The sequence below is a fragment of the Lipotes vexillifer genome, unplaced genomic scaffold, assembly GCF_000442215.2.
Source record: "Lipotes vexillifer unplaced genomic scaffold, Lipotes_vexillifer_v1.1 scaffold1479, whole genome shotgun sequence".
In the NCBI taxonomy this organism is placed as follows: domain Eukaryota; kingdom Metazoa; phylum Chordata; class Mammalia; order Artiodactyla; family Lipotidae; genus Lipotes; species Lipotes vexillifer.
The window spans coordinates 32,507-50,543 of NW_006772458.1; the positions used below are offsets into that span (position 1 = coordinate 32,507).

Genomic DNA, 18,037 nt, shown 5'->3' on the forward strand with positions numbered 1-18,037 from the left:
TACAGGGTTTCAGAAGGTTCTATCTCCACTGGAGACAGAGGTGGGATCTCCAGCTTGGTTGGAGAAAATTCTGTCTCATTAGGAGGCTCTGGAGACTGAGCTGAGGCTTCCTCCTGGGTTGTGGAAGTTTCAGCTTCTGAAGACTCTAAAGCTGAGATATTGCCTCCTGCTGGGTTACTAGTTTCACCTCCTCAGGAGGCTCTCTAGGCTCAGAAGGCTGAGTCGGTTGTTCCTGTTCACTTGGAGAAGGCTCAGCTTCCACAAGATGCTCTGGAGGCTGACCTGTGGTCTCCTGCTGGGTTGGAGAATGTTCAACTTCCCCAGGAGGCTCAGAAGGCTGAGCTGGTTGCTGCTGCTCACTTGAAGGCTCAACCTCTCCAGGAGGCTCTGGAGGCTTAGCTGAGGTCTCTTTGTTCGGTTGGAGAAGATTCTGTCTCCTCAGGACGCTCAAGAGATGGAGTCAGGGCCTCCTGCTGAGCTGTAGGAAATTCAGCTTCGGTAGTGGACGCTGGAGTGATGGTAATTTCCAAATCCAGAGGTTGAAGTGTAACATTGGGCAAGTTTGAATGAGCGTGACGCTGAACGCCAGGGTAGAGATGCTACCTTATCACTCAGCGGAATTTCAAGTACATACTCAGTAGGGAGCCCTGGAGCCTGAGTTGGGGCCTCTTGATTGAGTAGTGAAGGTTCAACCTCCTCAGGGCGCCCTGGGGGATGAGTTGGGTCCTCCTGCTGGAGTGGCGGAAGTTTAACCTCCTCAGGGCGCTCTGGAGGCTGAGATGGGGTCTGCTGCTGGACTGGAGAAGGTTCAACCTCTTTAGTGACGTGTGGAGTTATGGTAAGTGCCAGATCCAGAGGTTTAACAGTGACATTGTACAAGTTTGACTGCTGAGTTTCATTTACCCCATGATGTGCTACTGGTTAAATTACAACCTCCTTAAGTGTCTCCAAAGGCCGGGCGAGGGCCTCCTGAGGACTTGAAGTTACTAGTTCCTCAGGGGCCTCTGAAGGCTGAGATGGAGCCTCCTGCTTAAGTGGAGGTGGTTCTACCTCTTCAGGGGGCTCTGGATGCTGAGCCTGGGCCTCTGCCTGGGATGAAAAAGATTCAACCTGCTCAGGGATCTGTGGATGCTGAGCAGGGGCCTCCTCCTGGGGTAAAGATTCAACCTCCTCAGTGAGGTCTGGATGACGAGTTTGGGCCTCCTGCTAGGATGGAGAAATATCTCATCCTCATTAGAAGTCTCCCTGTCGTGTAGCTTTTGTGCCATGCTTTCCTTGAGTGTGGCATTGAGAGTCCTATACATAGCCCTAAGCCAAAGTGGCCGCCTTCTCCTGAGAGAGCCCTCCTAGAACAGAGAAAGGTAAATATTAATTCTGCATTTCCCCTGCTTTCTCTGGCCACAGTATTTTATCCTCCTCAAATATACCTGACTCTCACTTCCACTGAGTTTCTCTTACACCACAGAAATCGAAGAAAGCCCCTTGGAGGAAAACACACACAGTTAGTGTTACATGACATTTTTCATCTCTCTCACAATGTGTTAACTCTGGTCTTATTAGGACTAAATGGGTACCTCAGTCCATAATCACAATGAGCAAAATCACCACAGACCTGGGATCTTGAAAATCATTCTATGCAGGCTTGCCTTCCAGAAGTTCTATGTGTCTGTTCACAATGCCCCCCAGTGTCTCTGGGGAGACCTTTGCATGTGACTTAGCATGGAGTATAGGCAGGATTTTCAGCCCCCTTCACCTTTCTTTGTCCTTGGCCAAGTGCCCTCGTGCAGTGAAAACACTGTACAACAGCACTGGGCAGAAACACATTACTATCTAGATGCGTTTCACACCAGTCCGCTTTGGAATTAGTCGCACATGCAACATTTGCTGGGGGTGTGGGTGTGGGGAGAAGGTGCTTTCGTTTTCCTGGCTGCTGTATCCTATAAGTTGAATCACACCAAGTAAACACCTGAACCCAATGAGCAAAGTTATCTATAGCTCTCTGACTTTCATACTGCAGCCTGTCACTGAGGTGTCAGTGAATTGTGGAATCAGTTTAAAGGCCATGACCAGCAGGGTAACACAAAATACTCTTTCTGAATACAAATAGAATAGAAAAAAATCAGAGTGCACAATAAGTTTGTTTCAGAAACTACTTCTGTCCATAGAGTATGTGTCTACTGAATTGTGACATAAAACGTAGCTCACAGCCCAAGCACAGTGTGATCAGTAGAGAAGTCCTCAGTAGAAAGGAACAATCTTCTTTTTGATAATCACTAGCAGTATGAACATGAGACAAGATATTTTCCCTTTCTCTTTCTCCAGTTCCTTATTATTAAAGGAAGAGACAAATTACTGTCTAAAGTTTCTTCCAGTTAAAATTCTATGAGCTTTGGATAAAGGGAATAGAGAGTAGGGGCCTGAAAAACAGTAGGATGGGAAGGGAAGTTTTCTTGCCACTTTACAGAAGGGACTCACATGTTCTACCTTTCGTCAGCTTTGAGTGAGGTCAGCCCCTAAATCCCTAACCATGTGGCCCTCCCTACCCCAGAGCCTCCTAGAAGGCCTCTGGCCTGGTCTGATGCCTAGGAGCCCGGCATCAGGCCAGCAGGAACAGGTACAACCAGAACCTCTCCCCGTCCACCCTCTTTCCTTAAAGCACTAGTGAAAGCAGACGTGTCTGTGCCAGTCCTGTTCTAACTCAGCTTGGGCTGGGGAGTTAATTCTGCTGATAAATAAATTAGGGTAAAACATTAGGGTAATTAAACATTCTTCCTGCCTTTGGTGAGAAAATTGAAATAGATGAGTTCTAAGTTCTCCTCTAGTTGTAAAATTCTGCTTTAAAAGACAGATATTTAACTTCTGATTCTTGTTTTATCTTCGTCTTTTGCAATTCTATGAGAATAAATCTGTTTTGAAAGAAAACATGATCATGATCATCCATTACAGCTATTTCCAAATACTTATTCATTCTTTTTTCCTTTAAATCTTATCTACACAGTGAGATGATGAATTTTTAAGGAAAGGAATTCTACCCTGTTTAATAATCCTTTGACTCTTCCACAGTACCTAACTTAGGGTCTTGCATGCAGCTGGCGATATATTTTACTGACTGTTTTAGATAACGTCCAACAGATAATTCCTAATAAAAACTCTTAAAAGTAGGAAAAGAAAATAAAAGTATCTAGCAGAAACCTAAGCATTGTTTTAAAGTCAAGAACAAGCGTAGGATGCCCATCATTACTGCTACTATTGATCATTGTGGAGGAGGTCTTAATCAGTACGATAAGAAAAAGGAAGTATTGGAAAGGATGAGACAAACATATTTGCATATGAAATGAGAGACCTAAAAACACCAAAAGGATCAACCGAAATTTTATTGTAAGTAACATGAGAAAGATGGCTCCATACAAAATCAAGAGATCAACATATAAGCCTCAATAGATTTCCCATATGACACAAATAACTAACTATAAAAACAGAAGAAACATCTCATTTACTATCTCAATAAAAATGCATAAAGTACCTGGGAATAAACTTAACCAAAAATTTGTAAGACCTATGTGATGAAAATATTAAAACTTTTCTGAAGGACGTCAAGTAGAAGTACTTACATGGCATGAGATACCATCCTCATAGAATGTTGTCAAGAGGTCAATTCTCCTCAAATTAACCTACAAATTCAATGCAATCCATTTATATCCAAAATAATTTTTAAATAAAACCTGGCCAGCCGATATTTGGTAGAGAATATATGTAAGAATAGTTATGAAATGTATAAAAAAAAAGGTCAAAGACTAGGACCTTGCCCTACCAGATATAAAATATGTTATAGAGCAACTGGAATTAAGCAGTGTGATATTGGTACTGGTACAGGACAAGATAACTGGATCACAGAATAGAGTCCAGATGAAGATAGTATATTAGACCAGGGAAGAAAGAATAAACCATTCAGTGAAAGATTTGAGAACAATTAGACCTTCAGGTAGGGGGAAAAAGTTACATCCCCTACTTCAACCACACTAAAAAACAAATACAACAAATTCTAGACAGATTATAAAAGTACTTGAAGAAAATATTAGAGATTATTTTTACGTCATGAGGTGACAAAGGCCTGGCTAACAAAATCTACCCCACATGAGCCATGAAGAGAGGACGGGCAGATATGGTGGCAGACTGTCAACACACCACCTACTCTTCACAGCCCTTGTCCCCTTTTCCCCTGGACTGTTTCCCTTCTTGTTGTTGCCTTATAAAACTCTTGGGAGTTCCCTGGTGGTCCAGTATTTAGGGCTGGGCGCATTCACTGCTGTGGCCTGAGGTTCAATCCCTGTTCAGGGAACTGAGATCCTGCAAGCTGCACAGCATGGCCAAACACCGCCACCCCCAAACAAACAAACAAACAAAAAACTCTTTAAAGAAATACTGACTTTCATTCAATTTCAGTGTTTCTTATCGTTCCAGCGTTTTTGTCTCTAAGGAGACAAGACAAAAGAGTGGAGTAGGGAGCACAAGCTTTGCAGTCGGGTGAAACTGGCTTCTGCTTTTGGTTTGGCCACTGGGGCCTTACACTGATCTCCTTCATCTATGAAGGAGGGATAGTAATATCATCCTCACAAGACAATGGGCATTAAATCAGACAATATATGGAAAACTCTTCCTCTTACTCTTGGCGTGAATCAGTGTTAAGCTGGTGTCACAGACAAGATGGTGGAATATATCAAAGGCTCTGCTTGTGGTATCAGGCTCTGAAGGCTCTTTCCCACCATAAGATTATAAAAATATTGCTTTTATTTTCTTCTAATACCTTTATGTGGTCTTTTTTCACATGTATCAAAATATGTTTATTTAAGATGAAAAATGGGGATCTGCTATTATTTATCCCCCAAATAGTTAGGCAGCTATTCTATCACCATTAATTCATTTTCTTCCACTGACCAGAACATTAAAACATGACATTTCAAAAGTCTTAAGAAAACATGGGTCTATTGCTGGACTCTATGCTTCTTCAAATAAATATTTGGTTGCATTATTCCTCACTGTAGAATTGACATAACGCCTCATCTCTCTTCCATTGAACACCATTATTGTCTACCATAGGAAGAACACTGCCTGCCCCTGTCCTCAAAAAGCTTATCATATAAGTGGGGAGAGGAAATAACGGTTAGGACTCCTCGCTTTCACTGCCGAGTGTACAGGTTCAATCCCTACCTGGGGAACTAAGATCCCGCACGCCAAAACAAAACAAAACAAAGCAAATGCAAGGTTAAACTACATAGAAGTTAAAAACAATAAAAATGGGACTTTCCAGAAATTCTAAAAAAGCAAAAGGCCATATGCCACCTGGAGATGTAGAGGGTACAGTCTGGGCAATGGCCAATGACTAGCAAGCTGATCCCATGCTAGTCCCCAGCCTCCTAGGCTCAGAAATCATACTCTTCCTCACCAAGAGAGAACTCACGTCTTCCTGTTGTGGCAGTCTCACTTTATCAATATCACAGGATTGATCAAAAATCAGAATGCCAAATTAATACTTGACAATGAGAAATACATCTGTTCTACACACAGGGCATCCGTGTCTACACAAAGAGAGACTTACCTTCTGTGGGACAGGCCTCTGTGGCACACTAAAGCACAACCAAACAATCGAAGGCGACTTGGTGAGAACAGAATTAGAAAAGGAATCAGCTGAATCCAGAATTTAATGGGAAGGCCTGAGGTAGCTTGATCCATCCATCTCCTCAACAGGCACAGCCTGGCTAGTGGGCCTGACTCTTCAGTTATGCTGCCTAAGGTGCCATCTCTACTCTCGGGCAGTGTGAAGATGGGCACTGCCCATGTTGGTCTTTCCTCACCTTTTCTATGCTTTCACTACTGGCCAACCCTCCTGCAGATAGACACATTTCTCTTTAGAAGTTAGTACATCATGTCAGGTTTTATTCAAGTCTGCTAGGCCAGGAAGCCATTTGTCCTTACACATCTCTTCTCATCTCCATGATGTGCTAACCTTGGTGTTTCTCCCTTGGGGGGGCTGCCTTTTAAAAAACTGCTCACCACTTTTGTGAGTTCTGAGGGGAGGGGACTGCTTTGCTATGGCCCTTAAGAAATGGTGACAAGCCTCACAGGACTAGGATCAGAAGGGCTGGAGTATTCAGGGAAGGCTTTACGAAGAAAAATATCTGAAATTGAGTTGGCTTTTGAGAGATTCATAGGACTTCCACAGGCAAAGCAAAATAAAGGAATTTTAGATGGGCAAAGGCACAGACAAAAGTAGGAATGGGTATGGTGTAACTAGCGTATAGTGAGGAGCTGCTTTGGCTGGAATGGAGGGCTGCCATTACAAGAGAAAAGGTAAATAAAGTAGGTTGGATTGGTAGGATAGAATGTAGATTGTCAGCTTATTAAAATCACTCTTTTAATATTAGCAACTGTCTGTTGGGAAAAGTAATAAACCATTATGTAACTGAACAAAAGGTAAACAGGCTAGCTCCAGGAATAGGCTAATATAAATATGACATACTTTAGGGTAGTCTGCTGTAGGATTTTACTTGCAGTGTTTTAATGGAGCCTATCTACACAATTACTAATACTCCAGAGAAGAAAGCTGTAAGTAAACCTAAGGAATTGACGAGATCACACTTTTATCTTCTAGGCATGTCCTTTTAGCCCTCCCAGGGTGACTGATAGTTCCATGAGTATGGAGACCCTATATCTCTCATCACTTCAGCCAACAAGGAAAGAAATCAACAGTAGAATGAGAGTGACTGGTGAGTATATCAAATCAGCATAGTTTTTTGAGTTGAAGAAATTTCACTATCATGTCAACTCTGGCCTTCTTATAAACTTAACTTGTCAAAATAGTCCAATGGCTTGTTATCATGGATCCAATACCATAGAGATCTCCTGGGAGTGGAGTTCCTTTAGAAACCCTGTGGGAACTTCCCTGGTGGCACGGTGGTTAAGAATTTGCCTGCCAGTGCAGGGGACATGGGTTCAATCACTGGTCTGGGAAGGTCCTACATGCTGCAGAGCAACTAAGTCCATGAGCCACAACTCCTGAGCCCGCATGCCTAGATCCCGTACTCCACAACAAGAGAAGCCACATCAATGAGAAGCCCATGCACTGCAATAGGGACCCAACGCAGCCAAAAAAAAAAAAAAAAAATCCTGGGAATATACTTTTCAGTAAAGGATCAAAGTGTATCTCAGTCCTCATGACTAAAAAGAAGAATCAAGCAGTAGTAGGTGGAAGGGTGGCTTTGATTCTCAGGTTGTGGGTTCTGAATCTCAATTAATTATTGTCCTTACCTCAATGAGACAGAGAATTGTAACCAAAATTGTCACTACTACAGTTATAGATATTGCCAAGTTGAATTTGTTGTTATAGCCATATCCTGGAACTTCTCTTGTGAGCTAAGAAAATAAATAACATTTTTTTAAAAAACAAGGAGATAGAAGGGATGAAAGCTAACTATTCTTAAACCTATTCTAAACAATAGCTAACTATTCTTAAACTACTATAAAACCCAATCCTTTCACGTGAGTATCTTCCATAAGAACAAGCCAAATTTAATGTTATTAATCTTATCATTAGCATTTTCTTCTACAATTTATTTATCTACAATTTATTCATCTTGTGTTATGTCCTTTTCTCGTCCACCCTAGGAATAGTGGCACACTCTCTAAATGAGCAAAGTGGGAGATCACTGTCTTAGCCAGTTTCATGGCTGAAGATAAGATACAGACTAGGAGCCCATGGTATTCCTGCTTGGGCACGTTAATGGCATGTCCTAAACTGAGTAAAACTCCAGGTCCCATGTTTCAGGGGTTATCCTCACATCACTTGACTCCTGTTCTTTCTGCTCACTCTGGGCTTCTGTGCTCTCACTGATATAATTGTCAGTTTTCCACTGGTCCGTATTCCATTTCTCTTTGGACATCTTTACTTCTTGCTGCTTGCTGAGAAGCTTCATCAGGAGGCCTATTCTAGAGATGAGGTTGGCACAGGCCAGCTGCACGTGGGTCTCCGAGCAGTCCATTTTCAAAGTCTGGATAACATAAGAAATGAGCCTTCGCATGTCATTGTTAAGGATGAGGGACCATAGCTGCTAGTTTAGCTGAGTTTCAACTTGATCACCCGGGGATGTGAGCTCTGGGAAAGTGAAGCCTGTGGGCTTAGAGGATAATTCAGTGCCTGTGTTGTGGTACTCCCATTGTGTTTTGTTGGTGTGTTGAACAGTTGGCATACTGTTGTCTGCAGCAACAGTAGAATGTGCAGTGGAGACGTTCCTATGGGTAGTGTTTCCAGAACCGATTACTCCTGGCAGAGTAGAGTTTCCTGTAGAAATAATTTCTGCAGAAACATTTTGTGCAGTATTGTTTTCTGAAGTAGTGTTTTCTGTAAAAGGGTCTGAAAGAGAAAATAATTCTGGAAAAGGAGTTTCCTGAGAAGTCACTTCTCTTGAAGGTGAAACAGCCTCTCCAGTAGGGGAATTTATGAGACTCCTCGCTACAGAGAACAGAGGGCTTGCAAGCATCATTCTATTGAGTGAACTTTTCTTTCTGAACTTTCGACTCCTTTTGACTTTGGGTTTTCTGTGGGCCCGAAGAGACTGAGTTTTATGAAAGATGTATTTTTTACCCAGAATGTGAGATTAGTTCAGGAGCCTTAATATTTCTAACTCTAGCCTTTGCAGCTTCTAAAACAAAAATAGTGTTGGATAAGTCTTTTGATTTGCTTTTATCATCAGATGGGGATTTTGGAGGGATGGAGGCAGAAGGCCTGCCCTTGAAGTACTGTTTCAGGGAAGAGGAGCTTGCTGCCTTGTGTTCCTTTATGAATGAAGGCTCTGCATTGGAGGACTTTCCCACCAGCTTCCTAGGCCTCTGCACCATGAGAAGCTGTTTCAGCTTTCTTGGGGATGGACTCCTGAGCATTCTTTCTTTAGCAGTGTTCGCCACAGATGCCTGGACATTCTGTTTCCCCCTGACCCTGTCATCACCCATTGCTTTTAGGTGCATTTTCTGTATGCCCTTGGGCCCTTGAGGACCCTGTTCACTCTCAGCAGATTTTCCTCTGTACTCTCAATTTTTTTTTTTTTTTTTTTTTTTCTTGCGTTATGCGGGCCTCTCACTGTTGTGGCCCCTCCCATTTGCGGAGCACAGGCTCCGGACGCGCAGGCTCAGCGGCCATGGCTCACGGGCCCAGCCGCTCCGCGGCATGTGGGATCCTCCCGAAACGGGGCACGAACCCGCGTCTCCTGCATCGGCAGGCGGACTCCCAAGCACTGCGCCACCAGGGAAGCCCTGTACTCTCAATTTTTGCTAGGCTGTCTTTCTGTGGTTGGGCAGTTTCCAATTTCCTTTGAAAGATGTAGCATTTAAACATGGCACTTAAAAGGTTGCAATGCGTACGCATGGCAGATTTTTCTTCCTTTTTAACCTCATCAATTTTTCTAGAGTTTCTGCATCTAACAAATTTTCCAGAAAATGGAGTTTCCTCAATTTATTTTTATTAGTTGAATTGTTGGGTACAGGTTTAATAGTAGGGCTCCTTGTATTGTTTTTCAAAATGTCCAGTGACATATCTCCATCTTGTGTATTTGAAAAAAGAAGTTGAATGAATGGTAATAATGCTCATTTCACATCTCCTAGATTTCCCTTTGGGATATAGGGCAGTATGTAATTTAGTGCACTGATAATATCACTTTTATTATTAAAGGCCAGCTGTTCATTCATGAAGCCTGACAAGCTGACAGCACTTTTTTCTGAGGATGCCATCTCTGACTCAATAGTCAACTCAGTGCTGTTGTTCTTCTTCCGGGCTTGGAACACTTTCATCAACGATTCTTCTGCATTCCCTATAGATGTTTCTTCATCTGTCAAAAAAGAAGAGACTGTTTTTGATCATTGAAGACTGATGGGACAGCTTTTTGTCAGTCCACAGCCAAATAAATTAGGAATCACTCAACGTTTGAGTGCCACTTAGGAGAAAAAGAAACCCATACTTAATCTTACGACTGGCAACAACAAAATGTGAAAAAGATATCTCTTGTAAAAAGGGCTATCTACTCAGAAAATTCTGTAGCATGAAATATAGTAACTATACTCAGGATTACTCCACTGGTTCCCAGGGGCCAGTACTCAAGAATAGACAAAGCTGGAAGACAAATATTCCCCTAATCAGCTGGACTCTCTGCAGATCTACTGTGACTCCTCACATTCATATACCCCATCCTGTCCTGCCTCAGAGGCAGAGGAGTGTGAGGCTTCCTCTCTTCACCTCTTCAGTGTGCTTGTGTTCTTGCTGCTATCACAGATGACCACGACAACAACTGCTGCTAACAGGTTGTCATCTGGACATGTCCTTCTCCAACCCCCACCGAGTCCTTTTCTCAGTCCCTGCTTCCACATATCCCAGCGCCCACAACACAAGGATCTATACAGAAAAAAAACACTATGTCTGCCCTGGCTCTTTGCTAAAATTTGGGCAGGGATCTCGGGTATAAGGAAAGAGAATTGCCAGATTGTATGCCAATGTGGAATGTTCACCAAATCAATGAAATAATACTTGAGGTCCTAAAATGCAGAAGGGAAAAAGCAACTTCTGTCAGATGACTACTTTGATTTCATTTCATTTTACTTCTAATATTTCCAGCTTTACTTGGGGAACCATCCAAATCTTCTGACTGTGTGAAGGTAAGGTGTACCATTGTGTAGCTGAGCTTCTCTTCCAAAAGGATTAAAAGTATTTTTGGTGAGGGTCAAAGGAGGAGGGAAGTGTCATGAGAAAGGGGGCGTATGGGCTTGCTGAGAGCCCCAAACTGGGGACAGGAGATAGGGGCACTAGTATCATAGCACTTAACACTGCTGATCCTGTTTTTCCTCACCTTTAAAAGGAGATTAAAACTGCCTTTTCTGTCCACTTCTGGGAGGGAAGGGAGTAATATAATAAGTAAAAAAAAATTGTTTGGGGGAGTTCCCTCATGGTCTAGTGGTTAGGACCTGGCACATTCCCTGCTGTGGCCAGGGTTCAATCCCTCGTTGGGGAACTAAGATCCCACAAACTGTGTGGCCGGACCAAAAAAAAAAAATTGTGATGAAAAATCAGCAATATTTTCTTTATAAAAGTAGCAAAGTGTTATTATTTATGATGTGCTCTAGATCACTGAAAGAGACTTGTGGGCATGAAAGCACATTTTGGAAGTCATCAAGTTAGTGCCAATAAATCTAATATATAGAAAAAGAGTTGAAAGCCCCTGAGTGTTTTCTGGATAGAAAAGCTTGAGATTCAGAGCAAGTTCAGAGGTTGACAATCTAAGAATAAACTATCTCTCCCATCCATTAGAAGGGCTAGGTAGCAGCTTCTGGTTATGGAACCAGAAACTCTCAGGCTCCAAATAGGACATAAAACAGTATCACTTGTACTCTTTATAAAATTGCAGAAACAAACAAAATGAACAAAAATATATTTATACCTGTCCTATAAGACAAAGTGTACTTGAGACCTAATGTATATAAAGTCAGTTTACAAACTGTGATGTGCTATATGAATAAGTTCTCATTTGCAGAGAGCACAGCATAGGATATGTGGCCATTAATGTTAATTCCCTTCCCCCTTCCATTCCTTTCTCTTGTTCCTTTATGTATGCAGATCAGTTGCATTATTAAGCTAGCAATGTAACTGAGCTATTATTAGCTTAATAATGTAACCAAGAACCTGATTTTTAGCAAGGTGGTAGTTCTTAGAAACATAGGGAACTGGAAATAGGAATGAATGAATTAAAATAATGCAATTATATCATTAATTTTAAAATTTATCATCATTCATTAAAAATAAAAATTAAAGAATTAAATTAATAATTTATTATCCTGCAATGGAGACTCACCACAACGTGTGATGTCTGTCAGGCATTCTTTCTCAAAACGCAGCTTGACTGTCTTACAGACAACCTCAATAGTATTTTTAAATTGGCAGAGGCAGCAGGCCATATGGTTAGGTAAGATTCTATAAATGGAAACACAGGTAATTAAATTCATGGTAAAAGAGTTACTTGAGTAGGTAGAAGAGGTAATAAAAGGTCACCACAGACCAGTGCAAAAAGGAGTTCTTGGGGCATATGGACTGGAGAACTGGATAGGGGCCGGTTGGCCAATTGCTGCTTTTGACTGTTGTAAATAAATATAGAGGAGGAGAGAGGTGCCCAACAGAAGGATTAGGATTGCAGAATGTACAGTATGCCTAGAAAAAAGGGAATAGGGATTAGAATTTGGTGACATTGATCTGTAGTTTACTTCAGAAATATCTCCTTCCAACCCGAAAGTCTCACTTTGGGTTGAGAGTACACAGGAAGAAGGCAGACTTCTAAGAAGAGTCTGAATAAGACTGTACCTTCTGGAGTCCGTTTCTCAGTTCCTATTTGTGAGTAGTAATATATTAGAAATTATTCTAGTAGTAAAAAGTCATTGTGTGGTTAAACATAACAGAGATTGCATTGGCCAAATCTGGACAAAAGGAACATTCCAAAGAATAACATTATCACATTATAATAAGGTATAACATCGTTAATTTTTTAAAAAAGTACATAAGTTCATAATGATACTCAAAATGAAAAGTGGGGGATCTCTTCATTATAGAATAATGTCAGCTAATAAATGCAAAGGTAGTTATAGAATTAGGAAAGTGTCATTTTGCAAGTATGAATGTAATAATCGATTTAGACAAGGTTTATCATTGATGCTACATGATGATGTAGGGTGAAGAGTTGTTTGAAAGTAGGATGTTCACTGATCCCAAAGTATCACGCCACATATTATTTATCAATTACCAAGGGGAAAAATATCTTTACAATAGGGAGATATGGAAGATACCACCTTAATCAGGTGATCAAACTTAGCACTTGGACACCTGATGTGATGAAATATGAAGAATACATCACCTATATAGTATTCTTCCCCAAAATGTTTACTTTGAATCTAATGAGGAAACAGACAAATCCAGATTGTGGGGCAATTTACAAGACAACTTGCTAAGACTCTTCAAAAATGCCAATGTCATAAAAGACTAAAAAAAAAAATAGTAGGTAAATATCCTACATTAGAGGAAACAAAGACATGACATGCCATGGATATTATTGGATTCTGGCCAAGATGAAGTAACAAGGACCAATTTAACTTCCCACCTGAAACAATGAAAAAATCAGGCAGAACATCAGAAACAACAGTTTTCAAGAAACTGTACCTCAGGCAATAAAGTTCAGTGATCCCCAGGAGATGGGAAATAAATGAAGTGATCCCTATAATTGCCCTAACTTACTTCTCTGAGAGAGTTTCCAGGTCATAGTACAGGGAAAAGAAGTCCAGGCAGAGACTAGTGGATTCCCTGACTGAGGAAATGGAGCTGAGTGTCTGGGAAACCAAGGTAACTAGAGTTCACAAAGCAGAGTATCAGAGAGAAAAGAAGTGCACAGAAAAAGAACTCTGGAGATATGCAGAGGGATCTCTTGAGAATTCAACAAAGTATTGGTCAGTACATTTGTGTGAGGAATTACTTGATGCCAGGAAAAGAACCACATGAAACGATTAATAATAAGAATAACTGGATATAACACAGGGTTGAAGGAATAGTACTTATCCCTACAAGTTGGACTGGAAAACCTCATGATACTCAGAAAGGACTTGTCTCAGTAGTTGCAAATAATGAGCTCCAGACTAAAGGCTACTTGGACTCCTACCCAACAAATCTTAAAATCTAGACCTAAAAGAATAAAATTGTTTTGAGTAACTTAATCTCACCCAAAACAAAGCCCAAGCATTTTACAAGAATATAAATATATATAGCACACAATAAACTAAAACTCACAATAACTGGGATCATATGAAAAATTGCCAAGCATGCAAAGAAGTAGGAAAATATGACCCATACTGAGGAGAAAAGGCAATCAATCAAAACTAACCCATAATCTATACAGATATTAGAATTGGCAGAAAAGAACATTTAAAAAGTTATTATACATGATTAAAAGTTATTATAACTGTATTTCATATGTTAAAAAACCCAGACTAAACACTGAAAATGTTAAGTACAGGCATGGAAAATATAAAACAGATACAAATTGAGCTTCTAGAGATTAAAAACAATGTCTAAATGAAAAAGACATTGAACGAGGTTAATGGCAGATTAGACACTACAGAAGAAAGGGCCAGTGAACATTAAGGCATAGTAATAGAAACTATCCAAAATGAAACAAAAAGAGTAACAAAACAAAACAACAACAAAAATGAATAGGGAATCAGTGAGTTTTGCAACAACTTCAAGTGGCCTAATACATGTGTACTTAAGAGTCCATGAAGGAGAGGAGAAATACAAAAATTTGAAGAACTAATAGCCAATATTTTTCCAAATTGGTAAACACAATAAACCCACAATGTCAAGAAGATAAATGAACTTTAAGCATAAGAAACTTGGAGGGGCGGTGGAAAGATGGCGGAGGAGTAAGACACGGAGATCACCTTCCTCCCCACAAATACACCAGAAATACATCTACATGTGGAACAACTCCTACAGAACACCTACTGAATGCTGGCAGAAGACCTCAGACCTCCCAAAAGGCAAGAAACTCCCCATGTGTCTGGGTAGGGCAAAAGAAAAAAATAAATAAAAACAGAGACAAAAGAATAGGGACGGCACCTGCACCAGTGGGAGGGAGCTGTGAAGGAGGAAAGGTCTCCACACACTAGAAGCCCCTTCGCGGGCAGAGACTGCGGGAGGCGGAGCGGGGAGCTTCGGAGCCGCGGAGGAGAGCGCAGCCACAGGGGTGCGGAGGGCAAAGCGGAGAGATTCCCGCACAGAGGATCGGTGCCGACTGGCACTCACCAGCCCGAGAGGCTTGTGTGCTCACCCTCCGAGGTGGGCGGGGCTTTGAGCTAAGGCTCGGTTTCGGTTTCGGTCGGAGCTCAGGGAGAGGACTGCGGTTGGCGGCTTGAACATAGCCCGAAGGGATTAGTGCACCACGGCTAGCCGGGAGGGAATCCGGGGAAATGTCTGCACCTGCTGAGGAGGAAGAGACTTTTTCTTGCCTCTGTGTTTCCTGGTGCACGAGGAGAGGGGTTTTAGGAGCGCTGCCTAAAGGAACTCCAGAAACGGGCGCGAGCCGCGGCTAAAAGCTCGGCCCCAGAGACGGGTGCGAGCCGCGGCTAAAAGCACGAACCTCAGAGACGGGCGCAAGCTGCGGCTGAAAGCTCGGAAAGCAGAGACGGGCGGGAGACGCTAAGGCTGCTGCTGCTGCCACCAAGGGGCCTGTGTGCGAGCACAGGTCACTATCCACCCCCCTCTTCCGGGGAGCCTGTGCAGCCCGCCACTGCCAGGTTCCCGGGACCCAGGGACAATTTCTCAGGGAGAACACACGGCGGGCCTCAGGCTGCTGCAACGTCACGCCGACTTCTGCCGCCGCAGGCCCGCCCCGCACTCCGTGCCCCTCCCTCCCCCCGGCCTGAGTGCGCCAGAGGCCCCGAGTCAGCGGCTCCTTTAACCCCGCCCTGTCTGAGCAAAAAATACACGCCCTCCAGCGACCTACACGCAGAGGCAGGGCCAAATCGAAAGCTGAGCCCCTGTGAGCTGTGAGAACAAAGAAGAAAAAGGGAAATCTCTCCCAGCAGCCTCAGAAACAGCGGATTAAAGCTACACAATCAACTTGATGTACCCTGCCTCTGTGGAATACATGAATAGACAGCGAATCATCCCAAATTGAGGAGGCGGACTTCTAGAGCAAGGTCTATGATTTTTTCCTCTTTTTGTGAATGTGTATGTGTATGCTTCTGTGTGAGATCTTCTGTGTCTCTATAGATTTGCTTCCACCATTTGTCCTAGCGTTCTATCCGTCCGTTGTTTTTTATTTATTTATTTTTTTCTTAATAATTAATTTTAATTTAAAGAACTTTATTATACTTTACCTTCTTTCTATCTTTCCTTCCTTCCTTCCCTTTTTTAGACAACGAATCATCCCAAATTGAGGAGGTGGACTTGGAGAGCAAGTTTTATGATTTTTTCCCCTTTACCTCTTTTTGTGAGGGTATATGTGTATGCTTCTATGTAAGATTTTGTCTCTATAACTTTGCTTCCACCATTTGTCCTAAGGTTCTATCCTTCCCTTTTTTTTTTTCTCTAAATAATTATTTTTTTAATTCAATAACTTTATTATACTTTATTTTATTTTACTGTATCTTCTTTCTTTCTGTATTTTTTCCTTCCTTCCCTCATTCCTTCCTTCCTTCCCTCCTCCCTCCCTCCCTCCTTTCTTTCCTTCTTGCCTTCTTCCTTTCTTTTCTTCTTTCTTTCTTTCTTCCTTCCCTCCTTCCTTCCTTCCCTCCTTTCTTTCTTGCTTTCTTTCTTTCTTTCCTATTTCCTCCTACTTATACTAATTCTCTGTACTTTCTCACCCTTTTATTCTGAGCCAAGTGGATGAAAGGCTCTTGCTGCTCCAGCCAGGAATCAGGACTCTGCCTCTGAGGTGGGAGAGCCAACTTCAGAACACTTGTCAAGAAGAGACCTCCCAGCCCCACATAACTTCAAACGGCGAAAATCTCCCAGAGATCTCCATCTCAACACCAGCACCCAGCTTCACTCAACGACCAGCAAGCTACACTGCTGGACAACCTATGCCAACCATATAGCAAGACAGGAACACAACCCCACCCACTAGCAGAGAGGCTGCCTAAAATCATAATAAGTCCACAGACACCCCAAAACACACCACCAGACGTGGAATTGCCCACTAGAGGGACAAAATCTAGCCTCATACACCACAACACAGCCACTAGTCCCCTCCACCAGGAAGCCTACACAACCCACTCAACCAACCTTAGCCACTGGAGACAGACATCAAAAACAACGGGAGCTACGAACTTGCAGCCTGCAAAAAGGTGAACCCAATCACAGTAAGATAAGCAAAATGAGAAGACACAGCAGATGAAGGAGCAAGATAGAAAGGCACCAGACCTAATAAATGAAGAGGAAATAGGCAGTCTACCTGAAAAAGAGTTCAGAATAATGATAGTAAAGATGATCCAAAATCTTGGAAATAGAGTGGACAACATGCAAGAAACAGTTAACAAGGAAACAGAAGAAATAAAGATGAAACAGACAATGATGAACAACACAATAAATGAAATGAAAAATACTCTAGATGGGATCAATAGCAGAATAAATGAGGCAGAAGAACGGATAAGTGACCTGGAAGATAAAATAGTGGAAATAACTACTGCAGAGCAGAATAAAGAAAAAAGAATGAAAAGAACTGAGGACAGTCTCAGAGACCTCTGGGACGACATTAAATGCACCAACATTCGATTTATAGGGGTTCCAGGAGAAGAAGAGAAAAAGAAAGGGACTGAGAAATTATTTGAAGAGATTATAGTTGAAAACTTCCCTAATATGGGAAAGGAAATAGTTAATCAAGTCCAGGAAGCACAGAGAGTCCCATACAGGATAAATTCAAGGAGAAATATGCCAAGACACATATTAATCAAACTGTCAAAAACTAAATACAAAGAAGCATATTAAAAGCAGCAAGGGAAAAACAACAAATAACACACAAGGGAATCCCCATAAGGTTAACAGCTGATCTCTCAGTAGAAACTCTACAAGCCAGAAGGGAGTGGTGGGACATACTGAAAGTGATGAAGGAGAAAAACCTGCAACCAAGATTACTCTACCCAGCAAGGATCTCACTCAGATTTGATGGAGAAATTAAAAGCTTTACAGACAAGCAAAAGCTGAGAGAGTTCAGCACCACCAAACCAGCTTTACAACAAATGCTAAAGGAACTTCTCTAGACAAAAACACAAGAGAAGGAAAAGTCCTATAACAACGAACCAAATACAATTTAGAAAATGGGAATAGGAACATACATATTGATAATTACCTTAAATGTAAATGGACTAAATGCTCCCACCAAAAGACACAGATTGGCTGAATGGATACAAAAACAAGACCCATATATATGCTGTCTACAAGAAACCCACTTCACTGAAAGTGGGGACT

At 41.9% G+C, this 18,037-nt stretch overlaps 1 protein-coding gene across 1 annotated transcript in view; it reads right to left on the reverse strand.

Moving 5' to 3' along the window:
• Nucleotides 1-7,284: 7,284 nt before the first annotated feature.
• Nucleotides 7,285-18,037, reverse strand: part of LOC103082261 (leucine-rich repeat-containing protein 37A3-like) — a 57,664-nt gene continuing 46,911 nt past the window's right edge. The window contains 6 exon segments of the mRNA XM_082931367.1: nt 7,285-7,410; nt 7,836-8,639; nt 8,641-9,029; nt 9,032-9,112; nt 9,609-9,875; nt 11,886-12,004. Coding sequence (XP_082787493.1) covers nt 7,285-7,410; nt 7,836-8,639; nt 8,641-9,029; nt 9,032-9,112; nt 9,609-9,875; nt 11,886-12,004 — 1,786 coding nt within the window.